A 23006-nucleotide genomic window follows, 5' to 3' on the forward strand; every position below is an offset into this window, starting at 1 on the left:
ATGTCCAAAATTAAGTCTCTACTAATGTCCAGTAATCTTTGATTTTATAATCCACGCTTGTGAATAAATAATGGAAAGTCAAATATCAGACCGTGAAAGCCATCCATAAACCAGACAGAGGTGTTGGGATGCAGGTCATCTGGGAAACCCAGCTTGCCAAACCCATCAGTCAAATTCATAGGAGCAAAGTTCCATCTCTCCTCTGTGGGAGCATGACTGCACTATGACAAAGCATCGCGGGTAGTGGGTCCGTTTCTTTGAAATGACTCAACCAGGAGGTACTTCCCCACACGGTCAGGCCTGATGTGCATCACCGGGAGCTTTTCTTTATGCCCAACAGCTCCACTAAAATAAAACATTCACACACACACATACACATACAAAGAGAGGCAGACTGCCAGCCAGTCAGCATGAGCGTCCTAGCAGGAGAAAATGCAGTTTGTGTTTTTGATGGATGAAAGTACCATACAGAGAGAGAGAGAGAGAGAGAGAGAGAGAGAGAGAGATCGTCCATATATTTGCAAATGCTTGACACATCAATGTTGACAAAACAAGTCATGTGACGACCGCGAAGATGGCGCAGCTTAGGGTATATTGCAGTTTTCTCAGTATTTTCTTGCACCAACTCGGCAGTTTGGACCGGTGATCAAATATCGCGACCTATTACCTACTAATTATCGAGCGATCCCGCGCGTTCACGCTGGGTAGCCCTCTGTGGACGAGACAGACTTGAGCGGATGAAACCCGAGGAAAGAAGCGAAGCCCAAAGAAAATAAATAAATAAGCTTCGAGGAAAACGAATCTCTCCGTTCCTGCTGAAATGCGTCTGCAATAAAAAAAAAAAAAAGAGAGAGAGAAATTTCTTTTGTGGAGAACAAAAAACCGCTCACCGCGTGCGCGTGCGTATATGCGTGTGTGCGTTACATTAGGTGGACACCGAGACTGCATCAGGCTAGAGACACACGCCGGGACATAATAGAGCTGAGACATCGAGGCTTTGATGGTCCTTCCTCCCCCCTTCTACACACGAACGTCAGGATACTGATTCCGGTCGAGACATGTAGTCCCATGTATCAGCAACCAGGATAATTTGTAGCCTTGAGCTCTCATTTTTAGCAGCATCATCTCACGATATCGACATAATGTGGCTTGCTCTACCGAAGGGAAAATAACCAAATATGTGGATACCTACTGAAGAGGAGAAAATCGGAGTTGGTGAGTCGACAACACCTTTTTAATGCTAATTAACGATGCTTGGTTTCTAGTTTTGTTGTCTGTTTTTTTTTTTAACTTGACTTTATTCATTCAGCCTCTCGATGACAGTTTTTACAAGAGAAAACACCCAAATTTTGTTCTTCGAAATCCCGCATTGGCTATGCAGCCTGATTTCCCCCCCATACTATTAAGCCCATTACATCAAATGAAAAACACAGACTTATAATGGCTGATATACACGCACAGTGCCTGCATAGAGAGGGGAAATTGCGTGGGATGATACAGCCTACAACCAACCACCTTAAAGATGCCATCACGGTCTTTACACAACCGCAGGCGGCCCGTTAAATGCGCTCCCAGTCTTTAGTTTGGTGGTTTTATTCACACATATATAAAATGCGTCAATGTAGCGGTTTAGCCTTTTCTTCTTCCGAGCGCGTGTAATGGGGGGAGGGCGCAATTTGTTTTGAAACCACGAGGGGGCATCGTGACTGCGTCCCTCCAACAGGTGTAGGCTGGAGTGAAGCTGAAGTCTACCTGTAGACAAAAAAACAAACAAACAAACAAAAAAACCCACAACCCCCCCCAAAAACAATAAAACAACAACTGACGTGCTTGGTGCCGCAGCAGCAGGGACTGCAAAGTACCACTCTTTACATTTTCTGTGTGTGTGTGTGTGTGTGTGCGCGCGTGTACTTTGATCCCGACTGTGTAAATGTGTGAGCAGCATCCTGGGCTCATGACAACATTTTATGGAGAACAAAAGCGAGCTGTACACAATTTAATAACCAGTGGATGCAAAAAATGCCGTCACAAGATCCCGGAAGGTGTTTATAAATTGACTGTTGAGTCCCGAAGTGACTATGGCGAGAATACACTACAGAGGGTTTTCATTAGGGGAATGAGTCATGTCCAGATGCTCTGCTGCTTCTTATACTTGTAGGGCTACTCGTACTGAGTCGCACATGATACCCCCCCTCTTCATACACACGCCCACACATATACACTTTTTTTGGAGGCATTGCGTTGGTCATGATGGTTTCAGAAAGACCGCAGGCGGAGAACCCCAAGCGGCAGCCCTACCATAACATCACCACTTCCAGCTGCTGCATCTAATCGTCCCCGTGTTCTTCCATCCTTCCGTCCATCGCAGAAATCACTGCAGTACTTTTCCAAGCGCAAACATCTAGGGGTGGGGGGTGTTTTAACAGGGGAGGAGAAGGTAGTTTTGTGTTGGTGGTGGGGGGGTGGAAGCAACAGTTCGGCGCAGCCAACGCGCCAGTCAGTGCGGAGTGACCTGGCGCTGTCCGTGGTGCTGGAATCTGGAGATGACGCTGTCCACGGTGCTGAAATGCGGGGAAGCAGATCCGCCGTGTACCTACTCGGTACACACTGTACCTTGTGAAAGCTGAACACATCGCTCCGGTGAATATCCCCCCTCTGCCTCAGACAACATGCTGGCTCGCGAGGTTCAGTATTTCTCCGGCATCACTGCAGATGAAGCCCACGCTGCTGAACTGTTGCGATAAATGATAATACAGCCCCAAAAGCCTGCTATCAGTCCCTCTCCTGCCTCATCTGTGGTGTTAGTGGCACCATTTTGCATTTCCCCCCTATCTTCTTGCCTTATTATGTCACTGCGTGTAATATTTTCTCATATTACCCAAATTACCATGCGCAGATATGAAACAGAGATGTGGTCCGTCAGCAGCCAACCGGGCCTTTCTTTTTTCTGTTATCTTCACAGGCTCCATTTAAAAGGAGGCAGCTGAAGACCCCTCATGAAACGTTAATGGCTTTCTTACAATCCTGGCCTCCGCATTGTTTGGTTTTTGTTTGTGTTTATGTCGGAAATTTTTGTTTCTATATCTGCTAGTGCTGTTTACCCTAACTTTAAAATGGCCAGTGTAGTTTATCCTAATGCACAGTTACGTTTATAATAATTTGCCTTGTTTTTCAGACAGGAATTAGTTCTCAGTTTGTCAAAAGTAGCTAAAAATACAAGCCATTATGCTAAAACATTGTGATATAACATAACTCTGAGGATGCCAGGAGTTAAAAATAACACAATAACATAATATTGAAATGATTACTGTTAAATCACAAGCCTAAAATTAGTTTTCTTGAAATCTTTTCTTCCTACAAGCTGAAAATGTTCCTTTTTCTTGTGCACAAATGAGTCACTGATGGATTTTTCTCATATAGGCAGCAATATTCCTTTACATTTTAATTGGAAAGAGCTCAGACTGCAAGTCAGTACCTGCCCACATGAGAAATGAATCAGATGTCTTCATCTGTGGCTACATGGATGTGGCTCAGATGCAAAGCACCAAATAATCAAGCAGTCAAGGCCGTCGTCTGAAACAGACAAGTTTAGGATAAAATGTTTTCATGACAGAATAAAAGACAGAGATAATGTTCAGCTGACAGTGGGATTACAGACATCCGCCCAAAGTAGCATTTCTCCAGTTTCATCCATCCTTCCTATATCTGCAGTGGAAAGTTTAGCAAGCTCGTTTCATCACGGCCACAGGATCAGCTTATCATTATTACGTTTCCTGTCTTGTCGCTTTGCTAACTTGTCACTAGCAATAAAACAATAAAAATAGGTAGTGTTAATGGTGTGACAGTCGTGTACACAGGAATTTAAAAGTTACACACACTCCTGCAGTTGGGTGGCATGGCTAGATTTCTGGGACACTAATTTGGAAGCAGATATAGTGAAATGCTCCTCTGCCTCTGTGGCAGAAATCGCTTGGTTGGCAAGACTTCGGTGCAGTAATGTGTCTCAGCAAGTGAGTGTGCATTCAAGTCGTGCTGAACTCCATGACTCAGTGGGCGAAGCCCAAAGACCATTGTGTAATTTTTAACTTACCAGAGATCTGGGACAGGACTATTCAATCCAGGAAAGCAGGACTTCCATAGTGTGCATACGTTCTACCTGTTATGGCTCACTGGAACTAAAAGGCAAAAGGAAACACATGTAAATAAGTTCACGCCATCACTGCAGCATAGATGAGCACAGTGTCCTCTTTGATAAAGCATTTCTCACTACAGTGGTGCCATTAGCACTCAGTTGTTTGAAAATACAGCAGACAATTTATAATCCATAACAGTGTTTACTGTTGTACTGGCAGGTTTTTGATGGCATTACCACCTTCTCTGCAGAATATTTCTCCCCTGCGGGCCATCATGCAGTTAGGCACTGTATGTGTCTATCACTACTTCTCAAGCAAGGCCATATGGCTCTGTTTAAAATGTCACTCTATTACATATAGCAGTGAAACATTTTTCAGCACATGACAGCAACAGTCAGTGTTTACACTGGAAGCAATACAAACATCTCCTTCGTCTGTTGTACAAAGGGAGAATTGATTTTATTTCAGAGATAGACATGTCTCAGGAGTAACAGGAAAGAGAAGGGTAGACAAGGAAAACAGGTCAAAGATGAGACTTAAACAAACACACAATAGACTGATGCTAAACAAGCGTGTAGAGTAAAATATTTTTATGGACGGAGTGCATATCCTGTCATCTCAGCTAGTAATGTCACTGATAGCAGATAAACTCTAAATGTGACTTACTGTTTTTTAACGCAAATGGACAAGCAAACAGCATCACCAAGAAACGAATAAATTCTAAACACAGCATCCATATTTCTGGAATGTGCCAATTTCACATAAAAATATCTGTTGATATTTAACTTTTAATCATTGTTTCTACTGTTTCTATTGCATTGTTTCACAGCACGTTTTTCTTTCATGTTTAATGGTCTGTTAATGTTTAGTCATTTTTATCATAATTCTCGGTTTTCTACACAACTAGTAGAAATGGATTTGGGTATTTTAACCTCCCTGAAGTTTCAGACTCAGTGGAAAATTGTTCATTTAATGTGTGTAAACTTATTCAGTGTATTACAATGAATTTAAAACAGCAAGAGTTAAATACGTTTGCTTTAAAAGAGTCTATCCTTTCTTTTAATCTGGATTTACACCTCTTCATTAGTATTGGTGTTTGCTTATCTGATCCAAATCTGATACGTGACAAACGCTTTGACTTCGGCAAAGTGTTTGTGGTGCTACAATTCTCTCTTTTAACACTGTGGAGATGTGGATGGGTTGGAAGTTTGGGGTTCTCAATTGCCACATTTATCTGCAATCATTGCTTGAAAGACCCTTTTACACTTCATCACTACAGGATTGAGTCAAGGGGGACTTTGGTGTTCACTCATGCAGTCAGCTTACTATTTCAAAAACCACGCTGAGTCTGTTCCCACATTTTCTGATTATATTAGCCTTTTTCCTACACACCATTGGTGGCAGCACTGCTGGTGAAAAGCAGTGAGTTAGAAAGTAATGGCCCGACAGAGGAAAAGTGTGAGCGAGTCTCACGATTCTCACGATGGCGTGATTCACATTCTCCAATTTGAGTCTACTCCCCCTCGGTGATTCTCTGTAGTAGGTGACCAGTGTGATGCTTGACGGCTATAACGCTGGAACGTTTCGCATAAGATAATCCAAGGATTGTGCCTCTTTTGTCACATGTGAGGTGTTTATGATGAAGGCTGAGTGCTGTCATAGAAACCCAACTGCAGCTTGTCTTCATTCTCTGTGCCAACACAGAATACTGAACTCTTAAAAGCTTTGAGTTTGTATTTTCGCCTATTGATGCAATACAGTAAGCATGTACGTTTGTCTGTGCGGTTCTCTTTCTAACTTAGATTGAATTCATTATTCTGGAAAATTGCTGCGCTTACACTTTCTGAAAGAATGATAAAGCCATGAGCTCATTTTCACTCATTTGCTGCTGATTATAAATTATTTATGAAAATCCTTTTTGTGCTTTCACTCAGCTCTGAAAGTCACAACCTAGAAGCTAGACTCCCAAAGCTAAACTTTCAGAAAGATGTGTTTAATAGCTGACAAATAAATGAAACCAGGTGGCTCTTACGGAAGAATCGACATGTATTTATGTCATACATGGAACAATGTAGGTGAGAGGACAGCAGGAGTCTCCTGCTGTGCTCAATCCCCATAATTCCTTCCAATGATTTACTGGTTACACAATAGCAGCCCTCAGATGCCATGTGGATCATGAATTCAACTAAATAGAGGGACAGTCTGGGCTGGTATACTGTTGCGGAGTGGAAAATGTTTGCTTTTTGCCAACATTTTCTACTCCCTGTCCCGTCATTCCTTCCAACATCCTACGTTCAACATGTCGAAGTCTGAAGCTGAATTTTGTTGGTTATGTTTTGAAGATATGCTAATGCTCCGCAGCTCTTAGGCACAATGAAACAAGTGTGTGTCTGTGTGTTTACACAGCTTGGAGGTTTTGTGAGGGAGGACTTTGAAAATATGAGCCTGCGTTCTGTGCCCAACTCTCTCTAACATGACAATCTCATCTTGTTCTGACGTGGCCTCCGCTGAAGAGTTTTCAGATGCTGTGAGTGCAGGTTTTGCAATTCAAATGAAATCGAGTCCATTAAAGAATAGGACTCTGAAATAGGAAATACTTAGCCCTGACTGGAGGCAGAACGGAAAAGGTGACAAGGATGCTCTTTGAGTCTGCCCATCTCTCTTCCTAATACATCTGAACTCTAGTGCAATGCAGCATCCATAAGCTTGCCATTTTAAAATGCCCTGATCCTGCAGCAGTTACAGTGAAGAAAGCCCTACAGTTTGTGATGATCTGTTGCCATAGTTACCCCAGCACAGGAACTGAGCGCTCGCTATCCTCAAACAGGCAACGGAGCTGAGCTCAGGCTCCTCCTTCCCTTCCTCCCCCTCACTGGTTCCCCTGGCTAGTTCATTAGCATAATGATTCACGCCAAACTCTCCTTGAAGGGCCACCATTTGTAGGTTTTTAAAATCATCAGCGGAGTGCCGTCATTATTAAACAAGTTTGTCTTTACTGGGGCTTGTATACTGTTTGTTCCGTGGCTCATGTTGCCGAGCTGCAGTGCTGCAGAGACAAAATCCAGCTCCAGAGCTGATGCAATTTTTAAGGCCTTCACTGTGGCTTCTTCTCCCCGAAGAATAAGCATGTCATCAGCGTTTGAGTCAGTGGCTGTTACTGAAGCTGGTACAGCAAAAAAAAAAGCAGGTGGCATGAAAGATTTCTGCTAATAAGAACTTGTGATAAATCACCGTTTAGCAGTATTACTTAGCAGTTTGTGTGGGCTCTATTTTTGGGATAGTTCAATTAACTTAACATAAGAAAAAATCAGGTCGCTTAAGAATTAATTGCTTATTAAAATGACTACCCACTTCAGGGTGGGAGCTTGTTTACAGTTCGCTAAGCTGTGCTTCCTGTGTGACACTGTGTTTAGATGTTTGCATTAAACAGCTTATTAAAGCGATGCATTGACTGCCCCGATACAAACCCAAAACACATGCCGTGTGAAGACATGACAGTGAAGAGGGATGTTCCCTGCTCAATCAGAGGCCACAAAGATGAAAGCAAGCATAGATCTTAAATCTGTGATGTGACTTTTGTTAACAGCAGTTACATTAAAAAGTGCTGTATGGCTAAATGCTTTTTCATGACTTGATATCTAATCATTTGATTCGTTTTTTTTTTTCTTCTGCACAGTAATCTGCAACTTCCGGTCACCAATATGCCAGGCGTTGGTCCTAGAGATTGGGGAAACTGTACAGATCCTGGAAAAGAGTGAAGGTAAAATCAGCCCGGTCTCTTATGTCAACACTGAATGTATAATGGAGCTTATTCCTTTTCAGTTATCTAAACTAGTTTATTATTACGTGCTTTTATTGGGTTTGCTGTTTACTTTTTAGAATGAGTAATGTCACTACTTTTTGGGCCAAATAAACAAAAAACAAAGCACTATCTGATGGTAAGAAAGAAAACAACATTATACTGCCAAAATAAATTTAAAAGAAGATGCTAACTGTCTAAAGGTTGTGAAGCACACTTTACTTTGTCTTTTTATAAAGAGTTGTTTGGTTCCAGACGGATTTCCTGTCTCCCTGAACAATTGTTCTTTTCAAATTAAAAACACTAAAAATAATAACTCTGAGGCTTATCTTTTAGAGACTGTAGTGACATAGATAACAGGAATTTGACTCATACCATTGATGCGGTTTTAACCCTTAGTCTGGTTAATTGGGTGATTAACCAGATATGGTAGCTTGATTTTCCACAAAACAGTGAAAAAAATTTGCAAAACAGTACAAAAAGCTTCTTATAATACCTTCCAAAACCTCTGGTGCTGACAGTTTGAATTTACAGCTATTTCAGTTAGTGCCCTATAAAGGCTTAAATGATAAAAAAGAGTTAGCACCCTGTGTAAATCTTAAAGACGCTAGTACTTTTGAACAGACTGACTTGCAAACCATTAACTACGATAACATCGAATGTAAAAACTGTATCATAGCCAGATTATTTCTATTACTAGTAACAGATTCTGTGACTCTGAAGACATCTCTTTACATTAAAATGAAAAAGGCTGAAAACCAATATTCAGTGACTCCAAATCTGTCATTGAAAAACATTCAATACACCGTGAAAACCAATAAACTGTCTCAGTTTGTAAACTGGCATGTTAGCTTTTAAATGATTCACAAATCTCTGCATTTTGTTTTTATTTACATTAAACACCTTATTATCATTTTTTGAAAGACGGTTGTATAACTGATATTGTTTGAGTCTACAAAGCATATAATGCTGAGCTAGCCTGATAGTTTAGATATTATTGTCATAGATTTGTTTATTTCATGGTAATTACATTGACTATTTAGTATCCAGACCATGAGTTAAAACATTTCACTTTGAAACTCTTCAGACCAATGGAGACACAGCAGAATGGAGACTTGAAAGATTAACATTTTATTATATTATTGTTATTTTTTGTGAGGGTGAACCTTTCTCATGTGAATTTCCCTCTTTCTTTAGGCTGGTACAGAGGGTTCTCTACCAAGAAGCCTTCTATCAAGGTAATTAGAGCATCTTTAATCACTTTTAATAGTGTGATAATTTCCATACCTTCACTATTCTGCATTGAAATTAGGTCAGCATAAGGCATTGTAAGACGCATATTTTTATTTGCATGCAAAGGCAAAAAGACACTGTTAGCAGTCGATGTGTTATATCTCTGCAAGTGTGGGCTCCTTTAATAATTCAGCACTTTTCAAAGACTGCAGACTAGTAAAGTTAAGATTATAGCAGACAAATCAAGTGTCATGAACACGTTTATAAAAATGGCTGCCCTGCAATAGAATGTGAGCTCCACACGAAGCTTTTATCAAAGCCTTAATCGTTTTTTTGTGAATGATAATGTGATATGAGAGATGTGCACCACCAGAAATAACCGTGTCTAGACAACAAAGACCTTAATGGCTGATGAACTTATCGAATATGGCTTTGATTTGACAAAAATAGAAGATTCCTGACCTGTATTTTCCAGAGGTGCTTTTAAAAAGACACATTTTAACCAAGATGTTCTGACTTTATGGTGCAGATATATGACAGCTTTAACGTTTTATTCACAAATAAAGAATATATGATGACGAGAAAAGAAAAAGTGCAATAGAGATATGTTCTATGCATATGCTGTGCTGTAGTAAAATATGTACCGCTTCTGGCTTCCATGAGCAGAATTCTGTGGACGATTCAAATTGTTTTTTCCTTTCAACCAGCAGATGGTGCAGTTATTAACCTCATTTTACCAAAACAAGCTATTTAAAAAATACTAATAACTTCAGTTTAATTCTAATCCATATCACAGATAGTTTACACAGGAGAAGTGCAAATAGAAAGAAAGTTCAGCTGAAAGGCGAGACGGAGAGGCCAAATCTAAAAGTCTTAGTTCTCTGTTGAGAGTCTGTTCATGCGGCGTCATTATTAAGATAAATCCTCTGCTATGTGCTCAGTGGGAAGAGGCTGTAGATGCACCACAGTTAGCGCCATCACAGCTGAGAGAGATCAATAGCTGCACTAATTCAATACTACATGGTTAACATATATCTGCCTCCCATAGAGTATGGAAGTGTTCAGCAAGCATCATTGCTCACCACAGCACAGCAGTGTGGAAACTCATTGTGCTAACAGCAGATATCTAAATGTTGCCTAAATGTTGCATGTTCATAATAAAAGCAATGCCATCAGAAGCAAAATACCAAATCTGCTGTTAGAAAGATAAAAACTGAGGGTAATTTTTGCAATTCATTGTGTCTCAGTTTGCTTAAAAATGAAGTGTCAGAAGCTTAAGTAATATGCAGTGTTGCTGGAGTGTTTTAAAGAAAACACAAATGCTGTCCAGTCCTGGTAAATGTAGGTGTTAGTGGCTACATGCTGTCCTTCTCTACTCTCACCAGCTATTTACAGTTCTTACTAACACCCCTCCATTTTGTTATGTACTCCGCTGCCCACGTTCATTCGCCCCCATACTCTCTCCGAGCTGAGAGAATTACTTGTGCTCACTCTGGCCAATTCTTCACATCTGGTAGATTAGAATAAGAAATATGAACTGCAAGGGTGGCAGCCAGCACCACTCAGTCTCTCGTGCCCGCTAAGCCAACACACAATAGGTATCCTGCACTTTGCTCTGCCTCCTGTCTCTGCACCTTTTTACAGGAATTCTAAACACACAGCAGAAAATGTAAAAATACATGTAAAGCAATTATTACACTTCTCTCAGCATATAATGTTTTGCCAGCAACAAAATGAATTAAAAAATGTCCAGTTGCTGCAGCTAACACGGTTTAGGATAGACTACCTAATAACACAAACATAACACAATAGTTTTGGTCACATGGTGCTGGAGAATTAGACATGTAATCCTGTCACACCCAATAACATCGTTGCTTTGTCCTCCATCCACAGGGTATTTTCCCAGTCAGCTATGTCCACTTGAAGAAATCTACAGTGACAAACAGAGGGTAAGCTGTATGATTGAGTGTTTCTATTCAAGCATGTGCAGCATCCTAAGTAGAGCACAGAATGTCAGTCTCAAATCTGATTTTCAAACTGCACCACAGGGTGTCCACTCTAGCTGATAGCATTCTTGTCCCAAAATAGGAACTCATCAGGACGACTTTCCCTTGCAAATGAAACAGAATGAAGCATTATAACTGATATCAGAAACATAACTTTACTTTATGTAAAGGCCGTAAATATCTCAGCTGGAGACATTTCTCTGAGATTTTGATCCATGTTGACATGATAGCGTCACGCACTTAATGGAGATTTTTCAGCTGCACACCCATGATGTGCATCTCCTGTTTCACCACCTCTCTGCTTGATTGAGGTTTGGTGACTGTGGAGGTCATTTGAGTACAGTGAACTCAATGTCAGTTTAAGAAAATGGTTGTAGATTATTTGAACTTGACATGACACGTTATCCTGCTGGATCAGCCATCAGAAGATGGCTGCACTATGGGTGTGGAAGGCAAAAAGGTAACAAAGTATCTCAGGTGTTATGTGACATTTAAACGTTACTCAGCTTGGTACTGAGGTGTACCAAGAGAATATACCCATGACCATAACGCCCCCAACAACAACCTGAGTTGTTGATACAAGGTACAACATGCTTTCACATATTTAGGTGATCTGAACATCACAGCAGAAATAATTCAACAGACCAGGCAACAGTTTTTGATGTCCAATTTTGGTGCGCCTGTGCAAATTGCAGCTTCAGTTTCCTGTTCCTAGCTGACAGGAGTGGCACCCGATGTGGTGTTCTTCTTCTGCTGTAACCTATTTGCTTCAACGTGTGATGTGTTGTGCATTCGAGAGATGCTCTTCTGCTTTGGTTGTAACACAAGTGATTATGTGAGTTACTGTTGCTTTCCTATCAGCTCCAAGCAGTCTGGTCATTCGCCTCTGACCTCTGGCATCCACCAGGCATTTTCTCCCAGAAAACTGCCATATTTTATCTTTTTCAGATCATTCTCTGTAAACCTCAGAGATGGGTGTTTGGGAAAGTTGCAGTAGATCAGCACTTTCTGGAATACTCAGAGCGGCCTGTCTAGCACCAACAGCCATGTCACATGGAAAGCCACTTAAATCCCCTTTTGCCCATTCTTCATCTTGACCATATCTATATGCCTAAATGCATTATGTTGATACCATTGGCTTAACAAGGAGTTAATACAGGCATAACACAAGTGAGCGTATTTTCCTGATCAACTCTTTTAGAAAAGCAGACATGTTTGTGACAAAAGTAGAACTGATGTGGTTGTCTTAAGTACTTTTTATGCATTTTTTTCACAGCCAGCAGAGGTTAGAAATAAAGCAATGCCACATATTTCCCAAATCAAAGTTTAGCAACATTTCACTGAGTGTACATCAATAGTAGTGCAGTGTTTTGCACATTTTCCCTGAGCTGTTAAATAAATGTGATCAAATCACACCCAAACAGTCCTGTTAAGCAAGATTAGCGGAGCTAAATTATACATCTTGTAATAGCACAGGCCCTCGAGGCCCTCGAGCCCCTCAAGACACGAATGCTGTAAACCATTTTAAGATACCCAGACCACAGCTATATTGTTAGCAACAGCTGCAGTTGCAAAAAAGTTCCCTACTTTGTAATTAGGATGCATACATATCAAACTATAAAAGCATAACTATTTCTTCCCTTTGCTGTTTGCTTGTCTTTGCACATGATCTTGAATCCCTGCACAATTTTCACTGTAAGAGTCCAATTGAGAGTCCAATTTAGTCTTTTTATTAACAGCGGGTGGCTTAAAGGAGTTGATCTGCTAGTAAATAAAACTAATTATGTTTTTTGGACTGTTTTGTGGCATAATTGGATTTATAGAGTTTTCTCCATCAGTAAGAGATAAAGTGTATTGTTTTGGAAACAATCACTATGATAATTATGGTGCTTTTTACTCTCATTCAGCCTAATTTGGAGCATTTCTAAAGGTATGCACAGCGTGTCAGAGACTGACAGATTTATATTGGCAAGCCCTTCTGCCAGCGTCAATCCCAATAGCTTCACTAAAATTAGGGTGAAGGAACACCTTTTGCATAAAAGAAACATGTCATCATGTGTAAATGACTTTTTTATGTTTAAGTTGACACAGTTAAAGTAAAATCCTTTGCAGTACTGAGAATTTCATTTAGAAGGGCGTGTGCTGCTCGAAATACACTGCCAATGATGTTATGTACAACTTCAGCAGCAGTGATCCATCACCATCAAAATCAGGCCTTTATTGAGACATACTGCTGGATGACAAGAGGGTGATATGTTTGTTTTTACTGGTCAGATCTATTGGCGCTGATAGAGTTGATGGAGCTTTCTTTCTCTCATTACACAGCCAGTGTGATACTGATTAATCAACTGATCAATGTCAGTGGATGCAGATCCCTCCCTCCTTTGCCATCTAATTTTGCTTCACCACTGATTAGTGACAATGCCATCGTCTGGAGAATTACCACCTGACAGCTGCTGACACACACACACACACACACACACACACACACACACACACACACACACACACACACACACACACGAGTATACACTGCAGTCCTCTACATGCATCTGGTAACAATAGTCGGCCATGGGTGTGCGGGGCCAGAACGGAACAGAGAAAAACAGGCAGAAGAGCTCTGTGTCTGTAGCTCAGTGTGAATCAGGAGTTTGCTCTTATATCACCATCCTCCATTTGAGTTACCACATAGCAGGAGAACTCTCATTTTCACCGAAACAATTAAAAGTACAGGCTTCAAAATTGACATTATTATACTTCCTCGCTCCAGGAGCTGCAGTTTGGGAAATCTGCTTTGCTGTCTCATGGAGTTAATGAGCTGACACACCTACTGCATCTGTGTAGTTCTCCCAAAGCATCCCCACCACAGACAATCACCCCCACTCACTGTGCAATGAATGGAGATGCCTGCGTTGTTCCAAAATGTTATACAGTATAAAAGTTGGAAGCCAAAGCTTCACAAGCATCTAACCTTTGCTTTAATATTTCCCCATGAATGTGGTCACACAAGAAGGATGAGTGTTATGGTTCTTATTGGCTAGCTCCACCCTGTTTCCTAACTGCATTCAGAGAATAATTACATAATTCCTCATTGAAACAGTTATATTGATGTGTAATTGTGACTTCACCCATTTCTAAGCTAATCTGGAGACAGCTGGGAGTGGGAAATACCATTAAATTAAGTTTCAGTGTGATACCAACACCAGGATTTCCAGTATTCATACTGATATTATAATTTAAATCTGATAGTGTACAATAGAAATAGTGTATGTTCTTTGATGTGACCTACTTCAGAATATGTTTTAGATAACACCAAAGAATTTATTAAAAGAGAGGCATTTCTTTTTATTGTTCTCTATTAATCATTTATCATATGTACAGTCATGGTAAAACAAAGTGAACCCTCTTTCAACTCTAAGATTTTACATATCAGAACATAATAAAAATCACGTGGTCCTTGGCGGGTCTTGCAATAAATATAACCTGAGATGAGCTAGAAAAACATGACATCTTATATTGTGTTATTATTTATTCCAACAAAAAATTGAGTCAAAATCCATAAAGAGCATGTCAAAACTAAGTACTCCCTTACTGGTAGGTTAAGTAGCACCTAGGTGCAGCTACTCAAATGCACTTTATTCACTAATCATCAGCAAATGTGTAAAAGCAGAAGTTTTTGCAGTTTTATGGTTTGGTGTGTATTAACACAGTGCCAAGGAGGAAAGGTATCAGCAATGATCTTAAAGAAGTAATCGTTGCTACTCATCAGTGTGGGCAGGGTTATAAGGCCATTTCCAAGCAATACAGAGTCCATCGTGGTACAGTGAGGAATAAGAAAGCATTCATGAAAGCTGCTCATTGTCTCAGGAGTGAAAGTCCAAGCAAATTCACCCTAGTATCAGACCATATTTAAGTATGGCTTGCTTAGAAGGGTTTCCAGGAGAAAGTCTCTTCTCTCTAAAAAGGACATGGCAGCACGGCTTATATTTGCAAAGCTGCATCTTAGCAAACCACAAGACTTCTGGAAGAATGTCATTTGGACAGACGAGACCAAAGTGGAGATGTTTGGCCATTACGCACCGGATTTGCCACAAAATCTGAGTATGTTGCAGTCGTTGAGTTGACCACGAACTCCTCTGTATACCAAAGTATTTTAGAGCTAGGGCTCATGCAGCAGGACAATGATCCCAAGCACAGCAGCAAACCTACAAAAGAACAGCTGAAAAAGAAAACTATATGTTGAAAACACAGTTTCATGCTAAAGACAACATTTTCATTATGCAGCTTTTCTAAAATAAAGAGGCAAATGCTGCAATTTTAAGACGAGTCTTCATATTGTGTAGTATGAATATGTTTTTGTACCAGTTGTATTGATGCTTCAGGGATTGATTTGAAATTCATGTTTTTTCGCTGTAGGCTGTGCGAGACGGTGGTACCCCTCGAGGACCCTATTATCACAGAGACCACCTCCACACTGCAGGAATGGGGCGTTTTGTGGAAGCAGCTCTATGTGGTCAGTAGCGGTATATTACAGTACATCTTGCTTATATCAAAACAAACCACCAAGCAATAAATGTGCGTGTGGACCTGAGATTACTAAGATTTCCAAGGGATTTGACAAAACAGCTTTCGCAAAGAAAATGCATCCACCGTCGCTTCATTTGCATTCCCCTAAGTGGTTTGATGGAATCATGTTTTCTTTCCTGCTCACAATTCAACACCTGGTAAAATAAGGTTTTGCCGACAGAAGTAGTGATTCGCTAGAAATATAGTCCTGCGACATCTCCTTAAGATATTTCTCCACTCCATGTCGTTCTGACTGTCACCCTGTATTTTCATGTACTATCTATGTAGAACAGACATGGTGGTTGGACACAGATAATGGCCTACAGACCTGTCGTATGCAATTTCATGCTGTGTCATTCTGCCATTTATTGATCTTGGCCTGCCTCTCACCGTTTCTTAAGATCCACCACCTTCACTCAGCCTTTACTTTGCCGGGCAAAAAGTGATTACTGGAAACCTAAAGCATCCTTAATCCTGCTAAGTGTCGAGGGGGCAGGCAGAAGTGGTTGGTAGGGTTTTGAGTTCGGGAGCTGAGCGGCTATGTTGCAGAACAGGCAACGAGTTTTTACATAACCTCTCACTGAGGACTGCTCATGCTCTGAGCAACTAAGCAGCCTCCGGCATTGGAGTGGTGATGTAACTTCCTCTGAAGCTCGACTAATATGAAGCCCTGATTTAACAGTGCTGGTTTTGGTGCTCACCCCCCTGTAGGATGCGGCATTGGCTAGATGTTGATACATTTCACCTTATTGTTGCCAATTAGAATTCATGGTATTACTTCCGGGAGCAATGGCCTAAGCATAGCTGTGTATCCATTATAATGCACGTAAATAGCGGTCTGAAAGGGCTCATCAACCCTGACAAAAATCTTTGTTTTCAGCAGCTACCAGCCTTTGAAAGCATGTAGTGTTTATCCTCATTAAATTTATATTGGCATCGTAGTGGTGTTTAATCTTTGCGTTTATGTAAACAAACCTGGGTGGTTATGTGGGCTTGTCATACCATTAGGGAGAACAGAGAATGCCTGAATTAAAACTGTTGTTCTTGGTCCGTGAGAGATGGTGATGAAATTCATTACTGTGATGAGGTCAAAGCAGATTTGTGAGGGAACTGTATTTTTTTTCCCGTTTCATTAACAAAACCAGTGGGCTTGAAACTCAGTTGCAACACATATTGTTCTGCAGCCTGCACGGGCTGGCAGAGGCCTGGATTCAAAGCATGATTTTGTCTTGATCTCCTGTTTGGCCTGAATGTAAAATGAAATCACTGAATTCTTATTTCAGACCCATGGAGAGAGTTTTTAATCTTTTGTTTTTTTTGGTGAATTTGTATATCCCAAACCTAACTTTTTTGCCTTCTTTAAATACAGAAACACAAGGTAGATCTATTCCATAAACTGCGCCATGTGATGAATGAGCTCATTGACCTTCGTCGGCAGCTGATCCAGGGTCACCTCGCCCAAGACCAGACTCGCGAGATCAAGCGCCACATCACCGTACGGCTTGACTGGGGCAATGAGTGAGTAACACTCGCACTGAGTGCACTGAGATTAAGAGAGTGGGTTAAGCGAAGTCATGCTATAAAGCAAACATTTGTTTCAAACTACTGGCCACCAAAGAATAAAAAAATAAATAAAAATGACACTGGAGAGATCTGCCACAGTGGATGAGTGGGTGTGTAAGAGCATTGCTGTGATGTAATTTTATGGTCATTTAGCAGATGAGTGAATCTGAAGCAGCTTAAAGTCAATGCAAATCCCCCCGGAGGAACTGTAAAGCCATATTCTTACTGTTGCCAGTTTCAAACCCCTTCCAACTGAGCTGTGACAGGCATCCATAACAGAAATAATGATGCGAGGGTTTCAGTTCAGCCAAGGAAGAGCTCTAGGTGGAGGGAAAATCTGTCAGTTTAAAAACAGATTTAGAGATTTTTGGCCATAAAATTCACTTTAAACAACTTTACTTGGTCAATATTTGTGCATATCGTGCTTGGAATCAAATATACAAACTCTTAAAGTATGGAGTCGTTTATCATGCGAGTTGAGGTCAGTACGGTGTGGTGCATGCTGATCTGAGAGCTGCAGTGATCTAATTTCATGGTCCGCGCAGAGTGCTTCACGAGTTAAGGCTGCACAGTTTTGCTTAAGTCAAGAGTTACAGTATGAGATGCAACCACATGAGACAACTGTACCTGGCAACAGAGCACAATTATTCCAGTACTGTTCTTAACCCCTTTAGTGGGTTACTATAATGCAAACTCATGTTGAGTGGTTAAGTACCATTCAAACCCATAAATCCTCGTTCTACTACAGGTTTCCAGGGATGACAGAAATGTCTTACTGAACTGCTGGAATAAAATGATCTAATATTGTCTGCTGGATGTGGTGCTGTAGCCTTAAAAAAAATTAACTTTTTTTTATTCTGTGTGGGTGATACACCAACCTGTACACAGTATATGGTTTATTTGGGTTAAAATGGTTAAGGGCAGGTGTTTTTCTTGTGTATTTCTGCTCCGTACTGTATATATTTATGTCAGCTAACCAAGATTCACGTGAGGAAAATTAGCTGCTAAATCTGTAACAAATCAGGCAATCGCTTAGCAATCTTAGCAATTGCTACTTAATGTTCCCGAGTATGTTTTGTTTGGATTTATTCGTGAGCTTTATATGGATTTATAGTGACTATTATTATGCTAAGTTTCAGGTAAATTTCAACTTGATGAAAATTGTGGAGTAAGTGGTGTGCACTCAGAACCACTGTTATTAAGGAATGTTTGCAGATTTTATTATGGTGATATGACACCTTTGTTTCATTTGAGCTAAAACCTCTAATGTCTTTTCCCCCTCTGTTTTTCTTTACTCACACCAAATCCCTCTCCCATCAGACACCTTGGCTTAGACCTTGTTCCCAGAAAAGAGTTTGAAATGGTGGATCCGGATCAGATCAGCGTATCAGAGCTATACAAACTGGTATGTTGGCTGGAAATATTGTTGAACCAATTCACGCTGTACAAACACATCCCTTTAATTATTAAACAGAATAAGTCAGTGCAGTGCATTTGTATTCTTTGGATGATAAAATGCAATTAAATGTGTCCCTGCAGCATGGATAAACTATATATGTAGGCATGACTCACTGTCTTGCACTCTATCCTTTTTTACCTACCGAGCGCTTTTTTTTTTTTTTTTTTTTGCCATTGCACACGCTGTTTTTCCATATAGGATTGTGTTATTGTAGTGATGTGTGAATGTACCGATTATCAAATCATCCATAGCAAGGTGACTCACCAGAGACTGCACGATTCAGTTGTTGGAGCTGCGTCATGTGACTTCTTCTTTATGCTTATCTTACAGCCATATTGAATGTGTCCCTTTTCTTACATGCACGTGACTGTAATGCTGTAATCTAACTAGTAATGCATACATAATGCAAAGTGACAGGCCCAGGTGAGGCTGTGGGAAAAGTACAGTACATGCAAATGAATATTTAATTGTTATTTTTTAAAAATAAATTGCAGATTTAAGTCTTGCTTGCTTTAAGCCAAGAACCAGACCAGAGACACATTTCCATGAATAAGTCATGTCTCAAATGTGCTTTAGTTGTAGTGATGTGGGACTTCCAAATCTATACACACAGAGGAGACTTGCTGAAGCAGATCCAATTTTAGAAATGTGTGATTACAGCACAGATGTTACGAAATCTAATGTAATGCTGCTGGAGACTGCTATCTGGGAGGGAGATCCTTTCTTTTCAGTGGCTGAAGCACCATATGCTGATGAAAACTCTCTCCAACTGCCCTGCAGCCTCCCATTATCCCCTTGCCATGTTTCTCAGCTTTGCACGCTGAATGTTTGTGCACTAAATGCTCTGTCCAGAAACAACAGCGCAGGTCTTCCTTGCCAGAAAGCCTCCTGACTCTGTCGATGAAAGTGAGCTTGTCTTTGGCAGGGCACAAGACCTTGGCACCTCCTGAAGGATGGGAGTAGAGGAGTTCTTTTAGGCTGCTGAGCAGAGAAGGGGGGTGTGTGGGCGATACTGGCTTTGTCCTCTTCTCTCCCACATGCTCACGTTTTGCCTCATGTGGGCTTCTTTTAGCGCTACAGGAACACTAGCGTAGCCACTCAGCAATGTACGTAGGTGAAATTTTGTCAGATTTGAAGCATCAACCAGGGCATCGCTCAGGTGGTGTTTGTCTGAAGCTCCTGTAAGGTAAATAAGTTCAAAGCTGTGTGGGATGAAAAAACAACAATGGACTCACTGATCTGACATCTTTTCCTCTGAACTTTTTTAGCATGTATCCAGCAGACATTGTGGTCAGCAAAGCACAAACCAGGTACGGCCATTTCAGTGGTGATCACGAACACGTCACAGCTCATTTTTCATCAGCAAATCTCATTTTTCATTTCTTTTCCAAACACTCTGTCGCAAATGAGCGTCCTGAAGTCAGGCCACTGCTCTGGCACTAAGGCTATCACATTTAGACTCTTTCGTGTTCGGTGCCTATAATACTGGTGAGAACCTGACACCAACTGATACCAACACTGCCAGGGCGTGAGGACTGGTTCCCACTGGAATCACATATGTCCCAGTGCATGCACAAATGGTGCTGTAGGCCATATCATAGCTTTCTCTCGTGTGGGAACACTATTTTAAAGACATGTTGCATTTTGTTTGGGGATGCGCTGTAAAGTCTGTCTGGCTTTGGGCCCGAGAAGAGTGAAACTAGTGCGATAGCTATAAAGATTTACATAAGCATAAACTGCTGTTAGCACAGTAAGAGCACAGTGTCTTCTTGTAAGCGCACTTTAGCTTAACAAGTAAATATGTGAGTTTCAGAGGTCTTATAAACTTTGTGGATTTTGTGCATTCACATATGCATCTTTTCATTGTTAAACTTATACATTATATAAACACAGGATATTGCATCCTCCCTTATAGCAAAGCCACCAATTTTCCATCACTCTGTTCATCTTTTCACATCCTAATTGGGATGGAATCCTTCATCTCTACTGACTCCACTATAAATAGACTCTAGTTACAACACTGTAAAGCTTATTTATGAATTTTTCAACAGTTTCAATACTTCCATTGATCTGTTTAATAAACATATCTATATACAGAGTGGCAGGGATTTGGCCTCGCTTGCAGTGTGGTCTTGTGAGCGGTCACTTTCTTTTTCGTTCTCAGGGTGATAGCATAAGACAGCGCCATGGTGACGGTTGCCGTGTCCCTGTGTCGCACCACCTCTTCATCAACCTGAAGAGCTTCACTTACAACAGCATCAGCGAGGATGCAGACGTCTTCTTTTCTCTGTACGACAGTCGCGAGGCCAAACAGATCAGGTACACCGAGGAGCCTCAGAGCGCACATAACAGCCTTGAATGGGCTTACAGTAAAGTACAAACTGTATCTGTTCAAGAGCACAAACATACATACACATCTACACACAGTCTCTGCCCAGCAGATTGAGGCATTCTGTGGTTGTCAGACACTCTGAAACTGTGATTTGGCTTCGTTTGCAGCGAAAAGTTCATGGTGAAACTGAACAAAAATGGAGGACCAAAGAATCCAGAGAAGGTTGATCGCCTGTGTGCTCTCTTCACGGTAAGATATTTGTACTTTTTTTTACTTTTTTGTTCCTTCTTGAATCTGTTAACATTTGTTTTCCTGCCTCTCTGTAGGACCTAAGCAGCAAAGACTTGAAGAGAGACCTGTACATTGTTGCACATGTCATAAGAACGGGTAAATAACAAGTGTATGATGACGTCTTACTCATGGTTATAACTTTTTAGTGGTTCTTCTTAGCAAATTATTTCTCTGTTTGTTTTACAGGCCGAATGCTGCTGAATGACTCAAAAAAAGGCCCGCCACATGTGCAGTATAGACGACCTTATGGCTGCGCTGTACTTGCCATGAGTGATGTTTTCCACACCATCACCGACCTCAAAGAGGAGAAGGACTTTGTGCTCAAAGTTTATACGTAAATATACCACTGAAGCGATTCTTCTTTTTCTTTTTCTTCTCCTTCTGCTTAGCCTTTTCATTGCTGTAAGACTTCTTGCTTTTGTGAATATAGGGTTAACGAGTCTGTGAGGAGCAGCAGGAATCTGTAAATGTTCTCGAAATGTTGAGCATGACAACCTAGTGTTACACTGCTGATGCTTGGTGTGTTTTTGACCAGAATGATAATGAAGCGTCCTCTGGAAAATCAATAGCTTCTCACCCTGGGCCTGAGATAGGGCACTTGGCATGTTGTGAATCTGGCTGCTTCTGTTAGGCTTTGCCACAGAAAGACACTCCTGTACACCAGCCAGCCCAGCGAAGGAAGGAGACACAGAGAAGGAGAGGGGAAGAGGCCGAGAGAGATGACACATAGATAATTGAGCAAAGACAGAGGACAAAGCAAAAATAACGCCACGCTCAGCATATTTTCTTGTCAGTCAACAGTTAGAGTGTCTCCTCGTATCTGCACTGTCCTTCTCTGAGCTTGCTCCCGGTCAGTGATCTTCTTTACACTTTGCCATCCAGTTACGTTCTGTTTTTCTTGTGGAGTACCATACTGCAGCTCAGTGTGAAATAAAGATTTCTCGAATAGAAAACCATCGTTTTTATTGGCTTTCTCGGTGGACGCAAAGATCCCTTCCCTTTAAAAAGGAAGCAGTGATTCAGTGCTGAGCTGCCTCCAAACTGTCGGCTCTTATATCGCTCCAGTATGTGCATTTCCCCATGCCTTTCCCAGGGGCCTTTGGGCCCACAGTAATGAAAAAGGCTGGTAGAGAGCTGACTGTCAGGTTTGCTTAGTGCGCTGTGCATTTCGGCTAATGTGCTGCTTGATAGCACCTCCCCCTGCTGCTACCTTTTCTCCAGGAGGAAATCGGCTCTGGGACTCATGCTGCTCGTGCAGTCCCCATACACACAGTCCTGAACCATCCATCTGGACCCTCTGATGGGTGTGTTGTTAACAGCCTTCCCCAACTGTCTTTCTTTCCAGATGTAACAATGAGAACGAATGGTACCAGGTACATGAGAACATCATCCGCAAGTCTAACACCAAGTATTCAGCCCCCAGCACCAACTATGGTAAATATGCTGTTTCTGCTGATCTCCCATTAAATTTCCACCTCTGTTTTTCTTTTCTTTTCTTTTCTTTTCTTTTCTTTTCTTTTCTTTTCTTTTCTTTTCTTTTCTTTTCTTTTCTTTTCTTTTCTTTTCTTTTCTTCTTTAAATTAAAAATACAAATATAGCCTTGTTTCCAAAAAAAGCTAGTTAG

General features: G+C 41.1%; 1 protein-coding gene across 3 annotated transcripts in view; it reads left to right on the forward strand.

Annotated features, from left to right (window-relative positions):
• The first annotated feature begins 480 nt into the window (after positions 1 to 480).
• The window catches only part of LOC102305600 (dedicator of cytokinesis protein 3), a 51301-nt gene continuing 28775 nt past the window's right edge, over positions 481 to 23006 (forward strand). For all 3 annotated transcript variants that reach the window (XM_014336632.2, XM_042224665.1, XM_014336633.2), the window contains exons 1-13: positions 481 to 1215; positions 7810 to 7893; positions 9130 to 9170; positions 11059 to 11114; positions 15588 to 15684; positions 17107 to 17255; positions 18621 to 18705; positions 20028 to 20069; positions 20924 to 21078; positions 21259 to 21340; positions 21418 to 21478; positions 21569 to 21716; positions 22728 to 22816. In XM_014336632.2, coding sequence (XP_014192118.1) covers positions 1179 to 1215; positions 7810 to 7893; positions 9130 to 9170; positions 11059 to 11114; positions 15588 to 15684; positions 17107 to 17255; positions 18621 to 18705; positions 20028 to 20069; positions 20924 to 21078; positions 21259 to 21340; positions 21418 to 21478; positions 21569 to 21716; positions 22728 to 22816 — 1126 coding nt within the window. In that variant the 5' untranslated portion in view covers positions 481 to 1178. The remainder of the gene's footprint in view (positions 1216 to 7809; positions 7894 to 9129; positions 9171 to 11058; positions 11115 to 15587; positions 15685 to 17106; positions 17256 to 18620; positions 18706 to 20027; positions 20070 to 20923; positions 21079 to 21258; positions 21341 to 21417; positions 21479 to 21568; positions 21717 to 22727; positions 22817 to 23006) is intronic.

This window comes from Haplochromis burtoni, unplaced genomic scaffold (genome assembly GCF_018398535.1).
Source record: "Haplochromis burtoni strain Fernald_Lab_line unplaced genomic scaffold, NCSU_Asbu1 Contig_146, whole genome shotgun sequence".
Taxonomy (NCBI): Eukaryota; Metazoa; Chordata; class Actinopteri; order Cichliformes; family Cichlidae; genus Haplochromis; species Haplochromis burtoni.